The sequence below is a fragment of the Sinohyriopsis cumingii genome, chromosome 11 (genome assembly GCF_028554795.1).
Source record: "Sinohyriopsis cumingii isolate HCF-2022 chromosome 11, ASM2855479v2, whole genome shotgun sequence".
Classification (NCBI taxonomy): Eukaryota; Metazoa; Mollusca; class Bivalvia; order Unionida; family Unionidae; genus Sinohyriopsis; species Sinohyriopsis cumingii.
In genome coordinates this window covers 37,017,929-37,036,103 of record NC_142971.1, presented here as the reverse complement: position 1 = coordinate 37,036,103, position 18,175 = coordinate 37,017,929, and the positions used below count along the sequence as shown (strand labels likewise).

Genomic DNA, 18,175 nt, shown 5'->3' with positions numbered 1-18,175 from the left:
TTTTCTTTGATTTTTTAAAATACTTTTGATGGTCGTTCATGAACGTTCCTATTACTGTTCTTCCTGAAGTATTTCAGATTTTACCATGTCACAAAGCCTTAACCATTTCATTTAAATCTTTGATTCATTCACGAGAGAAAACACAATAAAATAGAAAGACAGAAAGAAATCTCGATTACAGTGTATTTTATTGTAATCGAATAAATTACAAATGCTTGCATTTAAAGACTGATTACCAATTACTTGTATGTATGTATGTATGTATCTATGTTTGTGTATATATATATATATATATATAGAGAGAGAGAGAGAGAGAGAGAGAGAGACTAGGGGGAAATAAAAGTTGTACAAAAGTACGCATGCTCACAAACATATATCAATCGGAGATTTTATGGCTTGATTGTTGAATTTATTTATAAAAGGGTGGATACATGGAAAAGGGATTTGATGGACATACCTACACAGAAATGATATAGTTAGATGGTGAGTGGATGAATGGATAAATGAATAGAAATGTGCTTAAATCAATCAATCTATTTATAGATCTACTTATTTGTGTTACTTCCATTCATCGACACAGAACAATATGCAAATATTTACTGAATTGACACGATGAGTGATCCTTTCCCTCCCCAACAAGGGATCCACACTGCATTCCTCCCATTCCTCGACACAAAACATGAATGCAATCTCCATTCTTTAGTCGTTCGAGACAATTCTCTTGAAGAATATGGCCTTCATACAACAACAATTGCATATTTGCAGGAATTTTGTCATTTTCCTGTACAAAGGCTTTGATGTCATCCAGGCTAATATTCATTTTGTCGTCTATGTCTACAGTAAAGGTGGATCTGGCTTTAAAAATTAACTGAATCGTCTTTCTTGGAGGTGCAGTAGCTCTCGTGCACTGCAAAGAGTAGAAACTGATTAATTTATCAGATATTTACCTTTCTTTAAAACTCATGTAACAAGTTAAACTAATGTCACTTTTTAACTATCGTTCTCGTTTTCATTGGCAGCTGAAACATCTTTACAGGAAATGCCTATCGAATCTAGATTCTCTGAGTCAATGGTGACTTCTAACCGTGATTTGCTATACAATTCAAACTGCAGTGGATCACTTAGATTATCAACAATCTTCAAACCTATTCCATCAGAAAGACAACAGTTAAAGTCATCTTGTGTTAATCAACAGCAATCTCGGACAGTGGTTGATTTTTCATATTTGTGTTTAAGTTGCTAACTGTAGTTAACAAATAGTGACACTCGTTCTGAACTTTTCTAAACCATGCTTGTTTCTTAGTTAAACTTTAGAGTCTCCGATGTAACGTGGCACGTTGATTAACATTAAATCCATGTACATTCGTCGCTAGAACTGTATATAAACGCTCATAATGTTAGTTAAACATCAGTGTATGACGTACTGACGTAGCACGGGGAATTTCACCCAAAGCAAGAAATTCAGGAATGGGACTAAAATTCTGAATATAGATCGTATCCACTCCTTGTCTGTCTAACATCATTAAATTATGTAAAAACAACACATTAAATATGCTTCGTTCACCTACATATCTTTAAAAAATAACTTGTTATAGTACATAGTTTGTTTACTTTGAAGGATCTAAAGTGCGAATTCTTTGTATTTTCAGTCTGATTTCCACGTTTGCAATGGAATCATTCTTTCCGACATGGCGTCAAGATATCTTCTCGGATGTGTACCTTTAAATACTGTTTTGATTCATTCCCCTCTCATCCACCCACCGCCCTTGCGGGTCCGGGGTTGTGGAACTGGCCCGACGTGTCCTCACTACGTGTCATAAAAGGCGACTAAGTAGAGGCAACGTGTTTGCCTTGGGTTGCGGCCCGTGTCGGGGGTGGAATGGTCTTGGTAGTTGAGTAGAGGCTTTCGGATGCAATACACTGCTTTAGCATCTACTTCTTTTACACGGGTGGTCCGGATGGCTCCGGTCTCGACAAATCGGCTGGTCACGTTCAAACTCAGACAAACCCAACTGATTCCCATCAAGCTCTAAACACACATCATTACAAAGCACATAAAAACGATATCTACTCAAATAACATTCAATAATACCCCACCACCGAAATCACCAAATAAAAAAATATCTCAAGGGAATAGGCAGCAAAAAGGGCTAAGATGACCCCATAAAACTATATAATAGGTTTGGCTACTCTGAGGACATGCATGCAGAAGAAACTGCTCCATGTGCTCAAGGTGGCTCTACACCTACCACCAAAAAATTCAACCCCGTGCTTCCTCCAGATAAATAACCACATAGATTGCGTCCGCGAAAGGTCTAACCTACCTCCACAATCTAAACATTAAATTTATAATGAAAGACACCATCATACAATGGAACTGTCGAGGACTTAAAGCCAACTACAATTATATTCTTCTGATTTTAAATGAGCATGATCCTGCAGAACTATGCATTCAGGAAGCAGTCTTAAAAGACGCGGAAATCACACTTAAAAGTTACTCCCTTTTCAACTCTTGCTCTTAAAATAATGGCAGTTCCTCGGGAGGAGTTTCTGTTGTCGTGAACAATAGAGCTTCTCAAAGCGCCTTCCCTCTAAACACAGATTTGTTAGCCATTGCTGTAAGCGTCACTCAAAGTCGAGTGATTACCTTTTGTACTATTTATATACCACCAAATACCAACCAACTACCAAACGAATTAGATATTCTTGTTCAATAACTGCCAACGCCATTTGTTTTATTCGGGGATTTTAATGCCCATAACATTTTATGAGGATCAAATCACATAAATTACGGAAGCCAAAAAGTAGAAGACTTCATTTCTAGACACGATTTGTGTCTATATAACATAATACCAAATCTCCGACGTATTTACACCCAGGAACGGGTACATACACGTGTATCGATTTGACAATTTTTTTCTCCATTGCTGCTTTTGGACTATGGTTGGAAGGTCATTGATGACCTTCAAGACAGTGATCACTTTCCAATCTCCCTTGCAAATATTTACTCTACAATTGATGACGCAATTCCACAAAAGAATTTTAAGAAGGTTTCATATTTTCAAAGTCAAAAACAGTATGCATGCATTTTTGCGAGCTACGAAGACACCATGACGAACCTAAACTCACGCTGGACGGAACACCTATACCAGATGTTGAAGAAACAAAATTTCTACGGACTATCTTCATCGAAAAAAACTGACCTTTATTCCACACATAAGGAATTTGAAAGCTAAATGTTTGAAATATCTGGATTTACTTAAAGTAGTAGTGAACACTGTCTGGGGTGCTCATAGAAGTCATCCTCAATTGATATAGAACGTCTATTCGCTCCAAACTGGACTATGGTTGCGTTGTTTATGGTTCATCTAGAGAGTCCTACTTGAAGATGCTTGACCCAATTCATCATCAATGAATAAGACTCGCTCTGGGAGCATTTAAGACATTCCCATGTGAAAGCCTTCTCGCTGTAGCGAACGAACCACCTTTATCACATCGTAGAGAAATGCTTTCCACACAGTATGCTTTCAAATTAAGATAAAACCCTCGGAACTCTGCATTTTCGACTGTTTTTGAACCCAAATACAAAACCTTATAAGAAACTAAAACAAACGCCATACCTTCCTTTGGCATTAGAATATCATCATCCTTGAAAATATAAAATTTGATCTTTCTAAAATTCAGAAAACATACATCTCCAAAACACCTCCCTGATTACTTAAACAACCAAAAATACTTTTTACGCAACATGATGAAAACATCTGAGACAAACCCTTCCCTCTTCCACAACTCTTTTCATGAACTTATCGCCGAATTAGAAAATTGCACAAGAATTTATACCGACGGATCAAACGATGAGGAAAATGCTGCTGCAGCCTTAGTTTGTGGAAAACACACAACACAATTTCGCTTACCAAATGGTATATCGATTTTTTCAGCCGAAATCAGAGCAATAGTTCTTGCTCTGCAATATATCGAAAACAAACGTATTTTAAACTGCATCATCTTTCCGACTCCCTATCAGTACTTCAGTCATTACACAATAGAAAACTGGAAAACCCATTGCTAACCAATATTCTCATCAAATACACTGAGCTGAGTACCTCCCGACAATATGGTATAATGTTGGTTACCAAGAAATATTGGTACTAAGGGTAATGGAAAAGCAGATCCCGCTGCTAAAATGGCCCTGTCCCTAGAACATCTGATTTTAATATGCCATATACTGATTTTACACCTAGTATCAAAGAGTCTTTACGTCAGAAGTGGCAGGCATCATGGAATGATGCAGTGAATAACAAACTTCATGCAATCAAGCCAACCTAGGAGAATGGATTCCTTCCTACAGAACCATCCGTAGGGAGGAGGAAGTCGTTGCAAGAATTAGAATTGGTCATATTTATATATTCCACTCATACATGCTAAAAGGTGAAGACCCACCAGAGTGCGTTTCTTGCAATGATCCATTCACTGCTAAACACTTTATGATAGAGTGTTTCGACCTCCAAGTATTACCATGTGCATAACATGAAGGAACTTTTTGATACAATAAACGTCTCTTGTATTTTCGAATTCCTCAAAGAAGTAAACATTTATTCTAAGATATAACTTATATGCTATCACCTTGAGAATTGTATGTAATGTATATACCGTCCTTTATAGTCAATACCTTTTTAATCTAAATCTTTATTAACATACACCAGTTACATTCCCCATTGATCGGGGAGCTTTATGCATTACCCTTACCATCTTATCCTTTTGCTTTTAACTCTGATTTTCTTATCGCTGGTCGATAAGACACCGTTTATCACTTTTAAATATCCTACATATAACCTTTTGTATGGCGCTAAATAGCCTAACAGTGCTGACGCGCCGTAAAAATACAATCAATCAATCAGTCAGTTAACCATCCCAATTCCTGAAAGAAGTAAACATTTACTCTGATATATAACTTTTATGCTATCAACTTGAGCATTTGTATGTAATCTCTCTCTCTCTCTCTCTCTCTCTCTCTCTCTCTCTCTCTCTATATATATATATATATATATATATATATATATATATATATATATATATATATATATCGTCCTTTACATTCAATACTTTTCATCTAAGTCTTCATTAACATACACCATTTACATTCACCGTTGATCGGGAAGCTTTATATATTACCCTTGCCATCTCGTTTACTTTTAACTGTTTGATTTTTTTATCGCTGGTCGGTAAGAAACATTTTTATCACTTTTAAATAATCCTACACATAACTTTTTGTATGGCGTTAAATAGCCTAACAGTGCTGATGCGCCGTAAAAATAAAATCAATCAATCAATCAATATTCCCCTCTCCACCTTTTCACCTAAAGTTCTTCCCTGACAGTCATATGTTTTAGTTAATGTTGTTAATATTGTGAATACCAATTCAAATCAAGCACCCATAATTATAGATGAAGCATGCTTTTATATCTGAGGAACCATGCAATTTGCAACAGGTACCAAATCTTTTTCTTTTGCTTTCTTTTTCAAATATGTCAACGCAGACCACCTATCCAGTTACACACTCGTTCGATAATAAAGCTGGTTATTCATAATTCATTTAATAATGACATGACAAATTTTCTTATTTGTCTCTATTTTTTCAAAATCTTAATATGTGAAAGGTAAAGTTGTTTTCTCTTTCCAAGCCGATGAGGAAAATGTCTTTTTCTTTTCCACTGAAAACAGGATGGAGTGAATAAACAGGATGGAGTGAATGCACAGTATTTCCTTTCCTTACAAAACAAAGAAACGTAGCATATATATATATATATATATATATATATATATATATATATATATATATATATATATGCTGCAAAAACTCCTTTTTACCTGTACATGTCGAAAAGAATAAATTTATTCCTGTTGTTATGCTACTGTCACTACGTGATGTTGCCGAGGAATTTGACTTCTTAACTTCCGAATTCGAAATAAATCAAAATGCGTCATTCTTGTTTCAACTGCTAGCCATCTACAAAATTAGGCTAACAGGCGGAACTCGCGTTATTTTCCTACGATTCTTCATCTTTCAGTTTCGGTCACCTTAACTTTTGACTTATTGAGCCGTCTTGTCTCAAATGTTGGGATTCATTAAATTTGGTCATGGCTTGTGGCCCATGACTTGAGTTATTTTGTGGAAAGTTTTGCTTCCTTGTAGTCCCTCTGGCTTTGACCGTTGACCTTCTAAACCCCGCATCAAAATGTGTCTAAAATGCAAGACATCTGCAAATTTTCAAGTACAAGTCAAATAGGTCATGTAGATAACAGTATGATCGTTGACAAACTGGATTGAATGAAGCGCGCTGTGATGTCACAATGAAAGCTGAGAATGTGCGGCGAAAAAAATCGTAGTACATTTTTATTTGTTATGATGGATCCGACGTTCTCTTTGTTTACTCAGTTTAGCACCTGCTGGACACAACTGTGAGAGTCCATTGAGATCGATAATCTCCGTCTGGAAGTTTTATGATGACATTTAAGGTACAGAACATTCAACAATCATGATTCAATAGACTTTGGTTATAAAAAAATTAGAACAACGATTAATATTAAATTTAATTTGAATAAATGCACCTACATAAACACACTGACTTACCGTTTAGTCAATGTATGTGGTGAAGAAATTAAGCAGTTTAGTGGAAATATAGATTTTTCTTTTTTCAGTCACTGTGACTTTAGTCTTTGATCTTTTAACTCCAAAAGTATAAGCGTGCTTACTGTCTCAGAAGCAAGCCCTCCACAACTCGTAGTCAACGTAGGTAATAAAGAACTGAAAATATCGTGTGGAAACCAATCTTCTTCTTGAAAAGGAAATGCACAATAATATATTCACAATAGTATACTCTATCCTTTGTATATAATAAAGTGGTTGAAAAGGATCTAGTCCTTCCGGTGTGTATAGTCTATAACGTGCTGAAAAATTGCGATAAACCTATTACAACGACAATTTTTTTTAAAAATACGGAAAAAAACCTTTTTCCTCCAAAAATTTCTTCATTCAAATCGTAAGATGGTCGAAAATAAAATACATACACTGCGCATTTGCAACTTACTTCTAGCTCAGAAGAATCTTGCGTGCGTTTTATTTCTTTGACGCGTTGCTTTTCATCATGATGGACTGGTAAGAAAGGCTTGAGTTCCTCAAGAAATGATTTGTAGGGCATCATCTCTAAGTCCAGTTTCGAAATTTTCTGTGAAATAAAAATGAAAATACAAAATAAAAAATTACAAATACGTTAATAATATAAAAGTGTATAATTACTTTTTCAAGTCCCGATGGTGACGCCCCTCTCTCTATCTCTCTCTCTCTCTCTCTCTCTCTCTCTCTCTCTCTCTCTCTCTCTCTGGTCGCTTTGACTCAACTTTTACCATCAATCATAGGTCCAGATACATCATCTTATGATACAAGCAAGAATCATCTGCGCTCGTCTTTTCATGGATTTTCGCCCGTAGTTTGCTACGATGGTCCAGAGAGAGAGAAAGGGTAGGGGGCTCTGGACGTTTTCATATTTAATTATTAATGATCGATTTTAGAGCATTATAATAGGTTAAAGAAACAACAAGAACAACAACAAATCATTAAATACATTAGAGTATGTGTGCCTAGTAATCAAGAGATTTACCGTATATTGCAGACAGGTTATTGCAACTTTGTATCATTGATTATACAAACACTTACAATTTATCTTTTAAAACCGAATAGCCTCTTTTCTATTTAACTTTCCAGGCCTTAGTAAAAGACCAACGCTCTGAAGACTGTCTTCACCCTTTTTCTTTCCTAGTTAGACATGGCTTTAAAGTTCTAGTAGGGGATCCGAAGCTCAAACCTGACCCTTGTAATAACAAAATATACTTCCGATAAAGTTATGTCTCAGATTCAGTCCAAGAGACAAATTTGACTGGCTGCCTTGGTTCTGCTTGAATTCATATATTATGATTCTTTAATCTATTATACCTATTAGCCGACATTTCATCGGACGTATTATTGACTTATCTCGGACATCTTATGGATTGGGCATCAAAAGGTAGAGTTAGAACCGGACTTCAGGGTCATAAATGTCTGTTCAATGGTTGATCTGAGTCTTAAGATAATGAATTAGTATTTCGGTACTTCAATATCTGACCGCTACGGTGTCCTAGTGGTTGGAGCGTCCGCCTCGGATTCGGGAGGTCGTGGGTTCGATCCTCGGCAGAGTCATAAAATAGACTTACAAAAATGATACTAACAGCTGCCTCGCTTGGCGCTCAGCATTAAGAAATTAGTGTTAGGACTGGTCGGCCTGGTGTCAGGATAATGTGACTGGGTGGGACATCATGCTGCATGTCTGCGGCATGATGCCCCAGTGCTAGATATCACTATAAACTGTCACACTGCAGATATCGTAACGATATGACTGAAAAATTGTTAAAGCTACGTTAAAAATCCAAATCACACACACACACACACACTTCAATATCTAGATGGGATTGTATGGACTAAATGGGGCATTTAACGATTTTGGTGCTTATGGTAAGGTCGTTTGGCTTTGTAGAACCGTTTTGTATATCACCTGTTCATTTAACAAATATTAATAATACAATATATAACACACACCATGCGTTTATAACTTGTATTGTGATTTTTTTTTTATTGTTTATCAGTAAATAATGAACAGTTTTGATAAGTACAGTTTTGGAAATATTAATTTTAAATGTTGTTTTCCAAATCGGCAAACATGTTGGAGAGAAAGACAACAGTCATGACTATGATTGAAAATATTATTGTTCAAGAAAACTATAGTGTCTGGTCGGGGACACTCACAATCCTATTCTCGCGGTCATTAACGCGACATCACGACATCGTATCTCTTTATAATACTGCCTTGTCGCGTTATCATATCTTGACGTCACAATGTCGATCTGCTGAATATGAATTATGGTTATGGAGATAACAGGCTATATAAGGCTTAAAATTTGGCAGCCTACTCTGACAACATACCATTTTCCACAACGGCAATATAAAATATCACTGATTCGATACCTAAATTAAAACTATTGTGACCCGGGACTTGCGTCGTGTGCTAATGTGCGTGGTTGTTGTGAGTGAGCGAACGAGTGAGCGATCGATCGCGGTGCATGATTCCCGTGCGTCACGTGTATGAAAACCACCTCTCCGCGATACTAATAAAAGGCTAGGGAATTACTACTCGAAGCGAGAGAGAGAGAGAGTCATGCAACACCTCGAGCAGTGCGGAGATTAGTCTTTCACGCAAGTGAAAGACAAAGGGATTGAACACGTTAATATATTTCGGGAAAGTAATACTCTTCGAGTCTGGTAAGGGATTGTTTTTATTTTTGTGATAAAATTATAAATGCCGGTGGGTGGGTTACATAATGTGTATTGTATTTGTTAAATTATGTATTATGTTCGTCTTGTATTCTAAGTATGTGTTTTGTATTGTTTTAGTTTTTTTTTATTGTACCTCATACCAGCTGTCATAAATCCCACAATCGACAACAAGAGTACTTATTTCTTTACGAGAGGAGTGAGAGCTTACACTATAATGATACTAAAGGATGTATTTTAGTAAACATGAAATCAAATTATATGCAAATTATCTCAGCATTTACTTAAATCTATGAAGACTTACTTTCTCTTTCAACCGTTAACAGCATGTCTCATAACAAAAATGGCTAAAATAAGGTCATTGTACACAAACTACTGATTTTACAACTGTAGAGTTCACGAATATGGAACCCCGTGTATCAGGAAAAGCGTCAATTCCAGAAACAAACCAATCAGCTATACTTTACAAGAGTGCTCAAATGCAAACGTTAGTAAATATCGAGTGTTTTACATATTTTACATTTAATGCAACCGGTTTCAAGTAGTTCATTTTCCTCTAATTGACATTATGCAGAGCGTTTTTAAATTGAAAACAGAAACGATGTCTTCAGAGAGAAATATGCAAAATCAAAATTACTTGGTTAGTTTAATATATTTCAATTTCTTACATAATGGATATGAATTAAAATTCTCGATATTTAAGGCATCAAATCGCTATCTATTTCGTGATTCAACTGATGCACTGCTGCCAGTAAGATATCAAAATGTCTTCCGTTTATTTTCAAAAACTGAAAATTAAAGACAGCATTACATTAACTAATAACATTACTAGTTTCATGTTATTGCTTAGCTTAGAAATTAAATCGGTAAAAATTAATGTAAACTTTGTTCATTTAAAAGTTTCGACCACGAGATTGCGAAACGTCCGAACTGGACACTATAAAAGTGCTATTTTTTCACAAGAGAAAATATGTGAACGGGCGACCAAATTACCTGGCCATTAAAATGATGCAAGAAACGAAATGCAAATAGTAATGTTTTTCTGTGATCAAAGTATCCCAGAAGAAATTATGGATGTATATTTTCTTAGCTTTCCCAGTTACGGAGTAAATTAAATATAGTATGATCCATCTCCTGTGCTACATTCTGCGCGCTTTCGACTTTAAATTGTTAATCTGTTAATTTCTGAACATAGATTCAGTTCCTTCCAAATTTCGTAGTATGTATGCATCGTTTGAGCAGTTAACCAGAGCTGAACCTAACATCTCACTTGATATATATTGTCAATGCTTTGAAGGAACGAAATCCTTTGCACATTTGTATAGCGTTCAAGAGGACAAGGTATCATCCACATGAAATACTGATTCAGAATGCTCTTTCAGGTTCTGAATAAAGACCGAACTATCAGACGGTGTCAAATTTCTGGACCAAGGATAATATGGCACCCATGCGTGATTTGTTTCCCGTTCACGTCGCCATAAGTACAGTATACATAAACAGTGGCTGCAAAGGCGAATATTTGAAGTCAGACCACAATAAAAATGTTTCCGGATGGGAGAAGAGCAGTGCTATCAAAATTGAGATTTTCTTTGGCTATGTCTTTCACTGTGAAATATTCATGACGGTGACTGATTTTTACCATGAAATGATGGGGAAGGAGTCTTGCTTTACTTTGAGATGTCATTTGCTGTGATTTTGAAAGCAGTGTGGAGGAATTCTACAGGTAAAATAAGTATGAAATATGGTCAAAACTGTTTTCATTTACACGGAAATGGTATCCTGACCCCAACAGACTTTTTCTACCGTGATTAAAAAATCGCATAGTAATGCCTGACAAGTTTTAGTGTGTGTTAATGTGCTATAATGGCACTGTCACCCCTAGGAATCCTAGTGTCATTGGAATGTTGGTCTGAGTTCAACTGGCAGAAAAGCATGCTTTTTCAGCTCGGTGTCACTCGCTCCATCGTTTTGCATTTTGGAAAGATTCAGGTATTTTCTTGGGTTAGACTCGAACTGTCTAAACAATTGCTCGTCATCATTCATAATGATTGCAATTTTTGCCTCACAATACCATGGCAGATTGTACACCAAAAATAAAATATAGCTCAGTTTCCTAAACAGTTTCCACCAGTCTGTCCTTGGTAATTCTTCATATCTTGTGTGAACTGTTGGAATGAATCGACTTCCATTCCTTATCAACTAGATAGAATTTAATAACACAGTTGATTGTTTTCAAGAGCCTATACATCCGCCACTGATGTTAGTATCACGTACGTACGTGTATATATATGAATTAGCTATCATATACATACGTGGTAGTATTTAGTAACTTTCACGTACGTACGTGTATATATGAATTTGCTGCCAGGTACGTACGTGTTAGTATGTATTAGCAATCATGTCTGTATTAGTTATCACGTACGTACGTGTAAGTATCACCATACTAAGACTAACACTGATATTAACACGTAAGTACGTGTAAGTATCACCATACTAAGACTAACACTGATATTAACACGTAAGTACGTGATAACAAATTATATTGTGACAATTGTAAGTTTCAGTAATAACTTGTAAACACGTAAGGTCGTATACTTAACGTATAAAAAGGGATAAGTCTTTCACAATAATATATATAGAGAGTTTTCGAATCTGTTTTCCGCAAAAAGACTGATACAGCATGGTCATGATATACTGAATGCTTTTACGACTCTGTTGAACTGTTTCAGTTAAATATCGGATGCTAATCAAGACGAGCGCACGGAAGGTCGGGCATGACAAAACCAACTGATTCATTCACTTAATTTGGGGCATATACATTAAAAAGGACTTGAGTTTTGTTGACTCCTATATGTCCACTAGTTTCATTCCAACGAATACGTGTACAATTTTCTCAACTTCACCAATCCTAACTACCCGTATATAACGAAAATAAAGAATGTCATCTTGTACTATAAAATCTTTGTGCTTTCGTCAGAAAATTCTGTTTTTTTGTTTTCTAATGAACTTAAGATACATTTTGTGTAAAACCATTGTCATAATAGCACACTATTCTACAGCATCCATGTTAAAAATGAGGCAGCACGATCCATTTTCAGCATTTATAGTTAATTTTCTATGATGTTGCCAAAGAGAATGCGCCTACCTTACACGACGTTTCAGACTTCTAAAGGAAAGGCGCCATAGCTTTTGATATACTTGAATTAACTCTTAAGGCAAGGGATATAACTAACCCCTCTACCCCTCGTTACATTAGTTTAATTCTTTGCTCATTTCATGTAACTAAGTGAACTGTAGAACATTGACACCTCCTCCGGGTGTAGCTTTTCTGTGGATGAGGTCGTTTTTCTATGAGTTAGGGGATCATTATTCTTCGTAGAAGACTGAGGGTCATTTTCTTACGGGGGTCATTTTGCCACGTTACATCGGCATGTCGAGCTCACGATCAGATCATTGCAATAAAATGTGTGTTTTGACCATGAAGTAAAAAGGTTCATTGAGCATTCCCCAGATTAAATTGTTTTAAGTTCATCTGGATTCAAACCAAGTATGAAGAAAATCCACCGATAGGTTTAGGAACAATCAGCAAAGGAACCAAAACCTTGAAACAAACATTTCTATGATTGTGACACAGTCCACAAAGCCAAGGAAGGAAGCAAGTGTGTATTATAATACTTTGTCATGGCTTTATATTGAGTATTGATATGTATGAAAAACCTATAATGAAGTGTAACGGAAAAGGTCACGTCGTTTTTTATGACTGTGTCCTTGACCAGAACGTAAAAGAACGAGGCAAAATGTTGCAGGATGATTGTTTTAAAATTCTTATTGATTCATGCCAAGTTTAGGGACATTCTGCCCATTGGGATTTAGAAAATACAAGCAAACGACTTTAATCCAAAAGTTTCTATCCCTATGGCCATAATTTCAAAGTCAAAGGAGTGAGCACGTCGCAGAATGGATCGTCTTAGATTCGTGATGGTTCATGGCATTTATGTCGGAAACATATGTCTGTTTAACAAATATATGAAATAAAATTATATAACCAAACCTTAAGAATGTATTGACGCCTCTGTCGAAAAAGTGACCGATATGTTTCACTTCCCACTAAAGTGGTCTCGGCAATGAAAGTTATCATGGAAAAGCATGTACACGAGTGTACCTGTGCAGAGTTTACTTGTAAATATTATTTGATACTGACAAGGATTTTAAATTGCCTATCTTCATGACTTGTCATATATTAAAACATGACATGATTATATTCTGTTATATATGGCTCATATGTCCATATCCGTATACTGTTGGATAGATTGAAATAGATCAATCTCTTTCTATTAGGTCAAAAATGGACTTCCACCGATTCCTTGATTCTTTATGGAAGTACGATCTTGAAAAGCCTATGTATGTAAAACTCCTTTTTTAGACTAAATATTTTAATAAGTCAAACATGTCAGTATACAAGTGCCAGTGATGGAGAAAATGTTTTCGTAATTATTCTTTGTACGAAAATAAAAGAAAACTATATTTTCACACTTATTTTGTATTCGAATTTTCAAGAATTCGTCAGAGATTTCGCATGTATGTGTTGAGAGAATAGAGAGCAATCACTTCTAACAGACATATACGCAAAGGTGGCATCTCCAAAGCTGTGAAACGAGTACCTCTTTAAATTATGGCAAATACAGGTATAAATTTGCAACCGTCAGTCTTTACACAGCTGTGAAGCATCATTACATTTGGAGACTACAGAACAGATGTTTGTTATTCAATTTAGTATCCTATAAAAAAAATGGATTGATGTCTGATTTAAAAGCATAGTAGCAAAGTTAGCAACACTCGTAATGTCTGAAATTGAATTATTGTTTAAATGTATCCTTTTACATTTATATTATCACATACACTTTTACAGAAAAAGTTATCTAACAAAATAAAGCCTAAATTTGTAATGTATAAATCCCGAGTAGAAATCAGGGCCCTCCGTTATAAAACATTATTTAAACATTTGGAGTAATGCAATGTTACCCAAGACTTGACAATGTAACTAGGAGTGTGTAATGTATGATTTTTCAGAATACTTTCCAGTAAGATCTGGATTCGAGTAATGTTATCCTGGAAGGGTCAAATAATATGCCATGTAATGTAATTAGACTGTCTTTGAAACCTAGTCTTTATTATTAAAATGTTCGTTTCATAAAATGAACTTGTCCAAAATCATTATTTGAGAAAGATTTATTTCTAATATATGTTAAATATGTATACTGGATGTTAGAATTTTGTACCAATTTTCTCTTTCTTTTCTTCGCCGGCGGATTCTTCTTATGTTTTCTTGCAGGCATAGATTGGACAGTGGAACCGGTCAACTTTTTCCTCTTGTACCCGAAGAAAGGTTTGACAGGAACCGCCTTCTCATGAGGAACATCCATCCAGAATTTTGGTCTGCCTTGGTGGTATTCTTGAAGCGGCGACAGTTTGGGTGAATGTATGGAACTATCGGACAGGTACGGTGGCTCATGTGACCTTTTGCATTCTTCCTTTTTTACTGTTCTTTGTGTCCTTTCTCCAACCTTGCTCAATCTCAAAGTACTCTCCTCATATGTCCATTCCTAAGAAATATATTTGTATGGTACAAGTAAATTCTATATGCATTCATTCATAACCATGATACGTGAACTGTATAAGCAACTGGTACCGATTTACTCGTGGTTGGTTGTCAGCTGTTACTTTGCTTAGTAATTATCAGAAATTATTTGCTTGCCATATATTTTTCTCTGAACGTATGTGTACTCATTGGATGCCCACTGGATTGAAACTGTACTTCAATGTACTTTGCATTTCTGCTTTGTACGTTTTCTTTCATAGTGTTATACAATCATATAACAAGAGTCCCTAAGAGAAACCTAAAAGAAGGCTTGTTATACATTTTTGGTACCCATGTCCATCACATCATTCGATCTTAAAACTTAAGCTATGTCATAAAGAAGCTAGCAGCAGAAAAATCTAATGATGCAAGAAGATTGAAATTAGAGTACTCTCGACTGTTTATCTTTACTTGAGAAGGGCCCTATCTGTTATTAACTGCGCTTTATTTTTCTAAAGGAAAAGAACGCTAATTTTCAGTTGTGCCTTGAATGATTATACTAAGTGAATGAAAATATAGTTTTCTAATTCATATCTACTGCTCCAACTTTTAAACATTCACGTCTACAGTCCCTTTTACGCTGGTCGCCATGCTTGAGCTTGTTGTGATGACACTAAGTCAAATCCAATCTATCGTGTATATATATGTGTGTATATATATATATGTATGTATGTATGTATGTATGTATATGTATGTATGTATGTATATATGTATATATCTATATGTATATCTATATGTATATGTATATCTATATGTGTATGTGTATCTGTATGTATGTATGTATGTGTATCTGTATGTATGTGTGTGTGTGTGTGTTCGAAATATCACACGGAACAATGATGTTAAACTAATAATAATGAATATGAATTATGGTTATGGAGATAACAGGATTATAAGGCTTAAAATTTGTGCAGCCTACTCCGACAAAATACCATTTTCCACTACGGCAATATATCACTGATTCGAGACCTAAATTAAAACTATAATGATGCTGAAGTACGTATTTTTTTTAAAAAAAGAAATCAAATTATATGCAATTATCTCAGAACTTAAATCTACGCAACTTCCTTTCTCTTTCAACCAGCTAACAACGTGTCTCATGATTAAAATGATTAAAATAAGGTCATTGTAAACACTACTACTGATTTTACTAGTGTAGAGCTTACGAATATGGAATCCCGTGTATCAGGAAAAACGTCAATTCCAGAAACAAACCAATCAGCTATACTTTACAAGAGTGCTCAAATGCAAACGTTAGTAAATATCGAGTGTTTTACATATTTTACATTTAATGCAACCGGTTTCAAGCAGTTCATTTTCCTCTAATTGACATTATTCAGAACGTTTTTAAATTGAAAACGGAAACGTCTTCAGAGAGAAATATCCAAAATCAAAATTAGTTCGTTAGTTTAATATTTTCAATTTCTCACACAATGCATATCAATTAAAATTCTCAATATTTAAGGCATCAAAATTGCTAGCTGTTTCGTGATTCAACTGATGCACTGCTACCAGTAAGATATCAAAATGTCTTCCGTTTATTTTCAAAAACTGAAAATTAAAGACAGCATTACATTAACTAATAACATTACGAGTTTCATGTTATTGCTTAGCTTAGAAATTAAATCGGTAAAAATTAATGTAAACTTTAATAAAGGTCATAGTTAATCTCCCAGTGTTGCAAGAATGATTAAATTGGATTATGGGGTTTTGCATCACAGCTCTCTTTGTCTAGGGTAATGATTAACCATATCTCCATATCTAACATTAAAAACGGTTTTCGTGATGTGATAGCAGAGCTTAATGTGTCGATGATGTGCAACTGATGAGGTAAGATTGTTTATCAGGTAATCAAAAACAGCACCAATAGTGGTAAATGTTGATTCGCCACAAGTAAATTACAATAATTGTTAATGCTAGATCGCCTTGTTACAACATTTGTTTTTTAAAGAAGAAAAAATTAACAATGGGCAGACAACTGATTCGGATCTAATTCCAGAAAACCTGTAGCATGACTACATATATCATCTGGTACCTACTGATTCTTACCAATGACCAAGAACAAGGCTCCTACTGCTATAGCAAGAGGTTTTATACGGCTGGCAGAAAATGTGTGATGGACGCATGAGCCAAAAGAACCAGAATAACGTAAAGACTATTGCAGGTTCCCGTAGGTTACAGGGGGAAAAAAAGCGGATTCCCTGATTTTATCCCGAGCAAAATAACTTTTCAGAGACCACAACTATTGTGCTAAACAGAAGACATGCACACTTTTAATTAATCAATATATAAAACAAAAAAGGAAAGAAAAGAAATCTGTACAAAAGAGCGAATATGTGTGTCGCTGTGTGTCTGTGTGTAGTTTCACTTATACGTTTAGTCAATATCAAGTCTCAGTAAAATTGTAAAACCTTGAGAGAAAAAAAAACTTGTTTCATTGTTTGGACTTGCTGAGACTTTTTTTGCACGTTTATCATGTCTAGTTTTTAAAGGTATGTGTTGATAATAAGTCAGAAAATGTGCGTTCGTGAAATCATGTTTCTAACGTCTCACGCTGTATTTTTTTGACCGCAATCATTCCGTGTGACGGGCACGTCCGAGGACATTTGTTACAACTGATATACTTTTAACCCATAATGTGATAATGATCGATATGTAATAACATGAAAAGTAATATTGACCAATGATGTAACGAAATGTTACTGATAGCGTCAGAAACATATTAATCGATGATTCAATAACTTCCATTCGCAATAATTTTACCGATAGTAATCAATGATGACGTAAATATATATTATTGACACTAATTAACAAAGCGGTTGGGCAAAATATTTGGTTTAAAGGGTCTTTCAGAATACGGCTCCGAGTTTAGCGTTTTCTTCTGATAAATAATGATTTCGTTATTTGAGAAAGGTAGGGTGATGAAGAAATAAAACACCGGAAAAACACCATTGAAATGGATATAAGCATACGATGATATTTTGGCACAGCCGGAAACTCGAAATTTGGACGTTAGAAAATTGTTTGTAATAAATTACAAACTTAACAGTTCCTACAATATGCTACAATTTCCTAGTTTTGACAGTTCGCTTGCCCTATGAAAGAAACGGTACACAAAATTATCGCGTGAAACGTTAAAACGATTTTACAACATACACGTGGTCAACATAATGGGC

General features: G+C 35.3%; 1 protein-coding gene across 1 annotated transcript in view; it reads right to left on the bottom strand.

The window, feature by feature from the left end:
• The window catches only part of LOC149787927 (sterile alpha motif domain-containing protein 9-like), a 51,679-nt gene that overhangs the window by 9,366 nt on the left and 24,138 nt on the right, over window positions 1-18,175 (bottom strand). Inside the window, exons 5-7 of the mRNA XM_089974184.1 lie at window positions 14,641-14,964; window positions 7,089-7,226; window positions 601-907 (exon numbers count right to left, since the gene is read on the bottom strand). Of these exons, the coding sequence (XP_089830310.1) occupies window positions 601-907; window positions 7,089-7,226; window positions 14,641-14,964 (769 nt within the window). The remainder of the gene's footprint in view (window positions 1-600; window positions 908-7,088; window positions 7,227-14,640; window positions 14,965-18,175) is intronic.